Consider the following 10,958-nt stretch of genomic DNA (forward strand, 5'->3'; position numbering starts at 1 on the left):
CACCCGTGTGTGCAAGTGCCACAAGTAGTCTCATTTTCAATCATGAAATACTCCACAACTATGTTTCTATAGTATGATAGGAAGTTACATTGTTCAAAATCTAAGAGTTTCATATGATTTTGACATCATAAACCAATGCTCTCTTATTCATTCCCGTGGTACCAAAAAGTTGCAAATTGTTGACAACCCCCGAAAAAAAAAAAAAAAGAAAGTCCTGAATTTTAACTTGTCCTGATTACTTTTTGTAGCGTTATGCAGTGAGGTATTGTGAAAGCACATTTGCATTTTTCTCAATTTCCTTGGAGATCTTTGGGTCAATAGGCTTCCTTTTCAGAAAATTTGAATACCATTCAGCAGAAACCTTAGGTATCCTCCTTAAGCTCGGATCATTCATATCTACGTAATATAGGCCAAAACTTGATTCATATCCAGTTAGCAACTCGAGTACATCCAAGAAGGACCATACAAAATAACCTTTTACATTTAATCCACTCCTGTCGATGTATAAAAAATAAAGGATAAGAATAAACAATAATCAGCTTTCATGAAACAATTGACAATCATTTTAAATAAGAGAAAATAAACAATGCACTAATAGTGCAAATTAATTTTTCACTGTCATCCAAGCAAAAATCATCCTATATAATAAATTTGTTAACTTTTACAATAATTTTTCAACTTTATCACATGAAAATGAAAATCAGAGTAGAAGTACCTTAGTCCATCAGCCAAGCTTCCTATGTATTCATGCAAGTATTTCACCCTCGGCCAGTCATCTAATGAAGAATTGTGAGGTGTTTGTTGGCCTGCAAAGCTAAAATGACTTAGCATACAACCAGATAATAGGCCAGGTAAATATGTTGAAAAAAAGAAACATGGAACTTTGGAATGATGATTCGAAGGTAGATACAAAGATGTTATGAATTGGAAAATCGACATACCGTTTTCGTGTATGTAAATTGGAATGTCTCCATAAGAATTCTTTAGTGAATCTAACGCCGCTAGGAAAATCTTGGGAGTAATTGGAACCTAAACCAACCAGCAGGTTAGCGGAAATTATTGATGCTCCATCTTTAAAAGAGTAAATAAATACATAGAGAGGATTGGCACCATGTTCCTGCTATGTTACCTCATCTGTAGATGTGCCATTTGGAAAAAATCCTACAACCAGAAAGAACATTTAATTAGCTGTTTCAGTTCCACAAAATTAGAGGAAGGTGGATGACACCACAGACTGATTTCACCTACTGGATTTTACTAATTAGCAATTAAACAAGTCCTTAGCAATGACAGGATAAAATAATAAATTTATATTTATGTTTGAGAAAAGATTGCACCCAGAAGAAATTCCATCAGGGTGTGTCAGTGGAGCCACAGAAGCTTTATAAAAAAGTTATATCAAATGTCACAATGGGTGATTGAGAATTAGGTTTTCTGTCCCAAAGAATTTGAAAATTTAATCATTTAACAAAAAAAAAGGCTCAGTTGCTGAAAAAATAAAATAGGATGTAAATAAGTCTAATTCCATTCACAAGAGGTATCTTAATTCATAAAGATAAGGATAAGACCTCACACAATAAAGAAACATTTATATATAAGTAACTTGTTAAGCCTTGATATAGAATTGGTTATGCAATAAAAATAGGTCAGGGAAACAGCTTATGATATACTATCAATTTCCACCGATATATCTGCTATGTAATCTCTATTCTCCTTCTGCAGGCGGCTAGGACTGTTCTTAACAATAAGTGAGTAGTAAAAGTTTATTCCCAGGAAATCAATTGAGCCCTTGACCAGATTTGATTCCTTTTGAGTGAAGAAAGGAAGCCTTGATCCAGCTTTCTTTTTCATTATATCAGGGTAACCTCCAAATATAAAGGGATTCATAAACCTGCAATAACAAATCATAGACAAAAGTTTACTGTAGCAACTAATGTATAATCGAAAGCTATGACATTTTACTTGTTTCATAATTGAGGCCATGGGCAGTTTGTAAACATCTTTGTTCCGGAGGACAATACCTCGGATGCGGTGAGCCTAACGATGTAGAGCACTTGAGGTCATAAACAAAAATTAATCTTAAAGGACTTGCAAGGTAAAGTGATGTGTGTATTGTCGGTTGAAGATTAATCTAAAAAAGTGTAGATATATGATTGGTGGTCCATTATCTAGAGAGTTCTACACCTATGGAGATGTTGTAGTGTGTAGAAATTTCTTGATGAATGTAGAAAAATATCTTATTATCTAAAGTCATAGAAGCATCTAAAACATTATAGAGATGAATGGTAGATGATAGATGAGTCTAGAAGACTCTAGGACTAAGTAGTATAGAAATGTGTAGAAATCACCTATATAAAGGCATAAGTTGTAATAAACCATGCAATATAAGTCAAGAAGCTAATAAGCACAATTCAAGTTAAGGTGTCAATTTTTTGAAAACTCATCCTCTTCCTACTCCCATCATTTCTATCATACATTTCTACCATATCCTTCCATAAAAAAAAGGCATAACCACGTCCCATATCCTAACATTATCATCAGAGAGCAGTGTTGATCCTATGGCCTTTGCTACATCACCTAGCCCACCAACCTTCAACTATAACCAAACCTTAGTTGTCATATTTAATGGGGAAGCATATGATTATTGGGGCATCCAAATGAAAACTCTATTCATCTCACAAGACTTGTGGGATGTTATAGAGAATGACTATCCAATCCCAGAAAGCCAAGAAGAATTGGCTACGTGGACAACAACAAAGCAAAAGGAGTACAAGCAAAACAAGCAACATGATGCTAAGGCTCTGCTATTCATCCAACAAGGAGTTAGTAGAGAGATCTTTCCAAGAATCATGCAAGCAAAAAATGCAAAGGAGGCGTGGGAGAATCTGAAAAATGAATTTAAAGACACAGACAAGGTAATTTCTATTAAACTTCAATCTTTGTGGAAGGATTTTGATACATTAATAATGCGGGAAGATGAATCTATACAATCTTTCTTCTCTCGTGTCTCTAATATCTTCAATCAAATTAGAAGTTATGGGGACACGATTGAAGAAAAGAAAATAATACTAAAAATATTAAGAAGTCTTCCCGTAAAATGATCATATTGTGGCTGCCATAGAAGAATTAAAAGATTTATCTAAACTCACTCTAGTAGAATTAATGGGCTCTTTAGAAGCTCATGAAGCTAGAATGAAAAGATTTGAGTAGCCACTAGAGCAAACATTCCAATCTAAAATTAATATCTCTAAAAATGATGGAGATAAGAAAAATAACCACGATAAATTTCCTCAAAAAAGAGGAGGAGCATTTACTAATCGTGGTAAAAGGAGCGGAAAGCAATGGAGTAATAATGCTTCAAGCTCCTATTGCAAATTATGCAAGAAAAATAATCAGGATACAAATGATTGTCGGTACAAATGCAAAAAGTGCAAAAGGCACCTACACTACGAAAAAGATTATTTTTACCGACAAAAAGAAGAAGCAAATTTTCTAGAAAATAAAGAATCCCTTGATCATACTTTGTACTCCGCTTTATCTTCTCAAGAATCAAGGGATGTATGGTATGTTGATAGTGGTTGTTCAAACCACATGACAAAAAACAAAAGTTGCTTTGTGCAACTAGATGAGACAATAAAATCCATAGTTACACTTGGTGATGGAAATGTTCAAACAGTTGAAGGAAAAAACACCATTGCTGTTAAAACTCAAAATGGTAGCCAAAAATATATCCATGATGTTTTTTATGTGCCAGGTCTTACTCAAAATCTTCTAAGTGTTGGTTAACTTATTCATAAAAATTATAAAGTCATCTTTGATGATGATAAATGTAATATCATTGATAAAAGAAAGGGCCAAATTATTTCTATCAAAATGGCTCCTAATAAAGTATTTCCTCTATTTATGCCATTTGGGCAAAACAATGCATTGAAATGTGAGAATATGGATGAGTCCATGCTGTGGCACTTGAGGTATGGTCATCTAAACTTTAATGGCCTCAAATTATTAAAACAAAAAAAATATGGTGGTTGAACTTCCTTTAATTTCATCTAACCTTAAAGTTTGTGAAGGCTTCATTTATGGCAAGATGCACAGGTTTCCATTTCCAAAAACATCTTGGAGAGCTAAAGCTCCACTTCCATTGGTGCATGTTGATATCTGGGGACCATCAAGTACCCCCAGCTTTGGTGGAAGAAGATATTTTCTCCTCTTCGTTGATGACTACACTCGAATGATGTGGGTGTACTTCATCCAACAAAAATCCGATGCATTCTCTTGCTTCAAGGAGTTCAAGGCCCTAGTGGAAAAGCAAAGTGGGCATTCCCTCAAAATCTTGAGAACAGATTGCAGGGAAGAATTCAATGGGCACATATTCATCAATTTTTGCTATGATCATGGCATCAAGAAGGAGCTGACTGTTCGTCACACTCCACAACATAATGGTGTCGCTAAAAGGAAAAATAGAACCATTGTGGAAATGGCTCGATCGATGCTACATCACAAGAACCTGCCAGAGAATCTATGGGAAGAAGTTGTTAGCACAACAGTATACATCCTCAACCGTTCTCCAACTAAAGCAGTCTTAAATATGACGCCATATGAAGCATGGTTCAACAGAAAACCAACAGTTGATCATTTTAAAGTTTTTGGATGTGTTGCTTATTCGCACATTCCAAAGGAGAACCGAGAAAAGCTCGATGAAAAGGGAGAAAAGTGCATCTTTGTCAGCTATAGTGACCAATCTAAAGGTTACTGATTATTCAAAGCAGTTGATCATTTCAAGAGATGTCATCTTTGATGAAGGAGCAAGCTGGCAATGGAGTACTGAAGTCAATGAGATGCAAGAAGTAACCAATCCAAGCCCGTGCGCACTGCCACCATCACCAACACAACATGACCAACAACACCAGCAAGAAGAAGTAGAAAAAGTCTCACAACAACAACTTCGAAGATCAGGAAAGCCACACAAACCGAATCCAAAGTACGCAAATGTTGGATTTTTTGCCTGTGAACCTCAAAAGTTTGAGGAAGCATCGAAATAAGAAGTTTGGAGAAAAGCCATGGACGAGGAAATCAAAATGATAGAGAAAAATCATACATGGGAGCTCATGCAAAAACCAGAAGACAAGGAGATCATTGACCTGAAATGGGTTTACAAAATTAAATATAATGAGGATGGAACAATCCAGAAACACAAAGCACGACTTGTCGCTAAAGGCTATTCACAACTGGCAGGAGTTGATTTCAACGAGACATTTGCTCCCGTTGTGCGCATGGAAACAATCAGAACTGTACTAGCCTTAACTGCACAATTGAAGCTACAAGTCTACCAGCTAGATGTAAAATCAGCTTTCTTGAATGGAGAGATTGAAGAAGAAGTCTACGTGGAGCAACCACAAGGATACAAAGTTCAAGGAGAAGAAGACAAAGTATATCGCTTGAAAAAGGCACTTTATGGTCTCAGACAAGCTCCCCGAGCATGGAACGACAAAATAGACAAATACCTCGTCAAGCATAGATTCCTCAAAAGTCCAAGTGAGCCGTCACTATATGTGAAGATGCAAGGTAATCATTTCTTGATTTTGTGCCTATACATAGATGATTTAATCTACACCGGCAACAACTCACAGATGATGGAAGAATTCAAAAAGGCTATGATGCAAGAGTATGAAATGATCGATCTTGGACTCATGAGATATTTTCTCGACATGCAAGTCAAGCAAAGACCTGGACAAATATTTATCTTGCAAGAAAGATATGCGGATGACTTACTGAAGAAGTTCAACATGCAAGATTGCAAACCACTTGCCACACCTACGACGATGAACGAGAAGCTTTCAAAAGATGATGGGCAAAACAAAGTTGATGCAACAGTTTATAGAAGCCTAGTCGGTTCGCTAATCTACTTAACCAACTCAAGGCCAGACATCGTACATGCAGTTAGCATCGTGTCTAGATTCATGAGTAACCCAAGCAAAGCACACTTTGCAGCAGCCAAGAGAATCCTAAAATATGTCAAAGGCACAAAGGATTTTGGCATTTTGTACGAGGTAGATAGAGACTTTAACTTGACAGGTTATATAGATAGCGACTGGGCAGGAAGCACAGATGATAGAAAAAGCACAAGTGGATATGTGTTTCTTCTAGGCAACAAAGCAATATCATGGGCATCAAAGAAGCAAACGACAATTGCTCTATCATCAACAAAAGTAGAATACATGGCTACAACAAGTGCTGCGTGTGAAGCGACATGACTCAGAAAAATTCTGCAAGACCTACAACAAGACTCCAAGACTCCAACAGTTATTCATTGTGATAATATGTCAGCTATTGCAATGACTAAGAATCCAGTATTCCATAGCTGTACAAAGCACATTGAGATTAGAAACCACTTCATCAGAGAGCTCGTGGAACGTGGAGAAATCAAAATGGAGTTCTGCAAGACTGAAGAACAATTAGCATGCATCTTCACCAAGCCAATTGCAACAGAGATGTTCATCAAATTCAGAGACATGCTTGGAGTTCAAGACTTTTCTAGATTAAGGGGGAGTGTTGAAGATTAATCTAGAAAAGTGTAGATGTATAATTGGTGGTCCATTATCTAGAGAGTTCTACACCTATAGAGATGTTGTAATGTGTAGAAATTTCTTGATGGATGTAGAAAAATATCTTATTATCTAAAGTCATAGAAGCACCTAGAATATTATAGAGATGGATGGTAGATGATAGATGAGTCTAGAAGACTCTAGGACTAAGTAGTATAGAAGTGTGTAGAAATCACCTATATAACCTATGTAAAGGCATAAGTTGTAGCAAACCATGTAATGTAAGTCAAGAAGCTAATAAGCACAATTCAAGTTAAGGTGTCAATTTTCTGAAAACTCATCTTCTTCCTACTCCCATCATTTCTATCATACATTTCTACCATATCCTTCCATAAAAAAAAGGCATAACCACGTTCTATATCCTAACATTGTCATGCTTTAATCTTAAAGGACTCTTATATGAAGGGACACTTGGAGGTATAAAAATCTTGTTTCTTAACTTAAAAATGTATTTAGTTTTTCAACAGTTGGTTGATCCTTTGCAATCCCAAGATGCAAATTTGTTAAGTCAACAAGCATTAGAAAGAGATACCATGACTAGATTGTTACGTACCACCCCATAGTGAAATCTTGGAACCTTTCAGTGGCCCTTACATCTTCAGTAGAATTTGTTCGTGGAAGAAGACCAAAAAGCAGAAGATTAAACCCAATTAAGCCATGCTGCATGGCCTGCACCCAAAAAAAATTGTTTTCTTAATAAATTAAATGATTATTATTGCCATTTCAAAATGACATCATCATGATGATCACCTTTAATGCTATCTTATTCCTGCCTGATTATTGTTCAAAATGCGAAAAGAAGGCCTAATGAATGACATAGTAGTGTGGTGCATCTGTTAGATAATTTATACCTGATATTTCTTCCTATACAACCTAGCAGCTGAAGCATGTGCTAACAACATATGATGTGCTACCAAATATGGCTCAGTTGAGGAATTTCCTCTAGAACAGTTAGCTACAGAGGGAGAACACCGATTAGGTGCAAACTCTCCTAGATCATAGCCTTCCATTGCAAATATATTGGCTTCATTCGCCGTAGTCCAATACTGAACTCTGTCACCAAATTCTCTAAAGCACACATCCGCATATGTTGTGAAGTCTCTCCTACAAGCATACATATATAAATATGCTAATAAAATACTACAATAGTTAAACATTATTTTCAATTTTATTCCAGATGTATTTGGCATGATCTTTATCTAGGTAGGACAATTAGAGATTCGAAGTTCGGGAACCATACACAATTCTTCGACTAACCCATCCTCCATATTCATCTTCAAGTGTTTGTGGTAGGTCCCAATGATGTAATGTAACATGTGGTTGAATTCCTACAAGATGAGGAAACAACAAAAATAAAAATATGTCAGCATCTAACTTGGAAGAACCTCTCGTAGGTGTTAATCAAACTTTATTAATTTTCACAAGAACCATGGCTTATGAGTTCATTGATGAGGTTGTTGTAATACTGTACCCCCTTTTGATTCACTTGTCCTCTTCCATCTGGTAATACAAGGCAACAACATAGTCAGAACAGCATGAAAATAACAGTTTGATCTGGGCAACTATGTTCAATTGGAGTAAGAGATTCATTGTGCCTAAATCAAACCAAGTGTGTATGTCTAATACATATAAATTTTGAAATTATTTTTGACATTTATTTAAGAATCTCCCTAACAACATTTTGGTGATCTCACCTGGAATAAGCCTTGACCATGATATGGAAAATCTATAGGCCTCTAAGCCCATGTTGGCCATGAGCTGAACATCTTCCTGCAGGAAATCAAGGTCTGACATTTGCTCAGAACAAACTGCAAAGTCTTTTTAGGGGAACAACATCCAATTTAAAGCCAATGGTATATCAGATGCATCTTGTGTGCATGCATTTATATATACCACAATAGTGTCACAATCACAGACCTTATATTTGTGATATTGATCACATGCAACATCTCCATCACCTTCATACATATTCCCTGAATATATATTTTGGAAATCAATAATTCTTTTAACAAAATAATAACATTAATTAAACCCTTAAAAAAAACTAGATACAAAAAAATGAAATATTATTATAAAGTTGACTACAGGATAGTACCATTTCCAGCATGGGCAAAAGTATCCCATATGCTTGGCTTCCTGCCATCCTCATTTGCTGCTCCTTCAACCTTTCACATCACCCCATTTCCATTATACATATAATATATATGGATTAAGACTTAATCAGAATCAGAAACAAAAGTGTGTGTGTGTGCGTGTGTGTGTGTGAGAGAGAGAGAAAGAGAAAGAGAGAAGAACCTGGTAAGCTGAACTTGATGCACCAAACACAAAGTCAGGAGGGAACTCATCTCTGCTCAATGCATGAGCACTAGGGTGCACTATCACCAATACTAATTTTATGACTGCAAATACTTTCAACATCAAACGCATTGTTTCTGCTTTGTGCTGTGTTCTGTTTTCTGACAATCAAATTCTACAATGTTTATGCTTCTTTGGTCAACGCTACTTTATTTATCGAGTAAACAACTATTTTAGTCTCCTAAAGTATATAGCGCTGTCATGTTAATAAAAAAATCAGAAAATTTCAAATAAGTTCCTGAAAATATAATTTTTCAATTACATTGGTCCAAAATTAATAAAAAAATACGACCTAAGTAATAATATTAACATATACTTAGAATCAAAATGACAGAAAATGATTAAGTTTAAAGACTTAAACGAAACAACTGTACTGTAAACAAGAGAAACTTATTTTGAATTTTTTATATTTTTTTTAATTTCAAGACTAATTAAATGAATCAACAGTAAACACGAGAAAGTTACTTATTTTTTTATTTATTTCAAGACAAATATCACGTTATACTTTCAGATACTAATGATGGTTTATATTCTTATTTATTCTATGACCCTTAAAACTGCATGTGATATGATCTTGTTCCACATGCACCTAAGATTCCATGGAAGAATATTAAATTTTAACTACAGCACACGGATCCTCTTCAGCTCCTTTCCATCCAGCATAGAACTCAATTACTGTTGAGAATTGAGAAGTTCAATTGACTATACATGTTTGTACAAGTATTGGAACTGTACTGCACTATACTGTTATTCGTATTTTTAAATTGGAATGAGCCAATTTGTTTTCCCTTAATAATTTGCAAACCTATATAATATTTTTTGTAAAGCAGAATAAGCCACTTTGAAGCACATTATAAATGTTTTTAGTTATTGATGTAAAGCACTAATTTTATCAATGTTTAATTTTTTGTAAAGTATATATGTACGGGTGTTTGAAGGTTATAACATCTCATTTTTCGTAAAATAAATTAAAAATAATTTTTATTTAAAAATAAATAATTTTTTAAAAAAATAATGAGGTTTTTATAATTAAATAAATAAGAAGAAATAATTTTATTAATTAAAATAATGGTTTAAAGGAAAATAAAAAGAATATTTTATTTATTTATTTGATAGGAAAATAGAGACATATTAGGTCAGTTTTCAAACCGACGTCTTTATGCTTTTTTTTCCTCTCAATTTCGTTTTCCCTTCCTTCTCCAAACCCGTCTATTTCTCTCGCATACACCCAAACCTGTCTAAGTAAAACGACTATCCTAGACTCATTAACCATTGGATCGTTGGGAAATTTGAGCACCATGTTTGAAACATATTTTCGCACATACTCACCGTTGAGGAATTTGAAATAAGTCTTTGGTGAGGGGAATGTCCCTCGCACATAGCTTTTTGTTTTTCCCGCAGACACTCAAACCTATCTCGGTAAAATTATGATCTCATAATCGTTAACCATTGGATTGTCGTGAAATTTGGACACCAGGTTCGAAATGCATTTCCGCACATCTCCATCATTGGAATTTGCCACGTAATGTTTGTGGAGGGAGAAATTATCATCACACGTAGACAGTGAACTAGAGGTTCCAATCCCTTCTTCTCTCGAACGCTTGGAAACCCTAACAGAGCAAGCAGATGAAAAGTTTGAGAAATTTCAGGGAACTACTAGAGATGCCGCTATCACTGCCAGAATACATATGTGAGCCCGCTTAGAGGTAAGGGATAAGTTTATCGCAATTGGGGTTAGAATGAACATGTGTAAGGATCGTTAGAGAACCAAATTGAGGTTTATTTTGGTATGTTTATTATATTAAAATTCTTCCTATATGATTGTGTGAAATTATTTGAGGGGTTTTACTCCCCATGTTGTGAGAAGCATTTTTGTTTAAATTGTTTATACTTTGGACAAGATTTGCTAGATTGACATGATATATTATTATATTGATATTATGAAATTGTGATTCAATTTGTGAGTAAGTAACAAATTGAACCTGTGATGAATTGTGA

General features: G+C 35.0%; 1 protein-coding gene across 1 annotated transcript; it reads right to left on the bottom strand.

Annotated features, from left to right (window-relative positions):
- Window positions 1-33: 33 nt before the first annotated feature.
- On the bottom strand, window positions 34-9,100 carry LOC114419082 (beta-glucosidase 11-like). Its single transcript, XM_028384683.1, has 13 exons — window positions 8,901-9,100; window positions 8,701-8,770; window positions 8,523-8,578; window positions 8,300-8,375; window positions 8,034-8,105; window positions 7,846-7,933; window positions 7,457-7,709; window positions 7,159-7,274; window positions 1,671-1,891; window positions 1,130-1,161; window positions 942-1,029; window positions 716-806; window positions 34-494 (listed from the first exon to the last, which is right to left on the bottom strand). Exons 1-13 carry the CDS (start codon window positions 9,030-9,032, stop codon window positions 251-253), a joined length of 1,539 nt encoding a protein of 512 aa, XP_028240484.1. The 5' UTR covers window positions 9,033-9,100; the 3' UTR covers window positions 34-250.
- Between the last annotated feature and the right edge of the window lie 1,858 nt (window positions 9,101-10,958).

Source organism: Glycine soja, chromosome 7 (genome assembly GCF_004193775.1).
Source record: "Glycine soja cultivar W05 chromosome 7, ASM419377v2, whole genome shotgun sequence".
NCBI classification, from domain to species: domain Eukaryota; kingdom Viridiplantae; phylum Streptophyta; class Magnoliopsida; order Fabales; family Fabaceae; genus Glycine; species Glycine soja.

Coding starts and splice junctions, on each gene's coding strand:
- LOC114419082 (XM_028384683.1), bottom strand. CDS start 9,032: ATGCGTTTGATGTTGAAAGTATTTGCAGTCATAAAATTAGTATTGGTG. Junction 8,376..8,522: donor ATCAATATCACAAATATAAG/GTCTGTGATTGT, acceptor GATTTCCTGCAG/GAAGATGTTCAGCTCATGGC. Junction 807..941: donor AATTTACATACACGAAAACG/GTATGTCGATTT, acceptor TTAGCTTTGCAG/GCCAACAAACACCTCACAAT.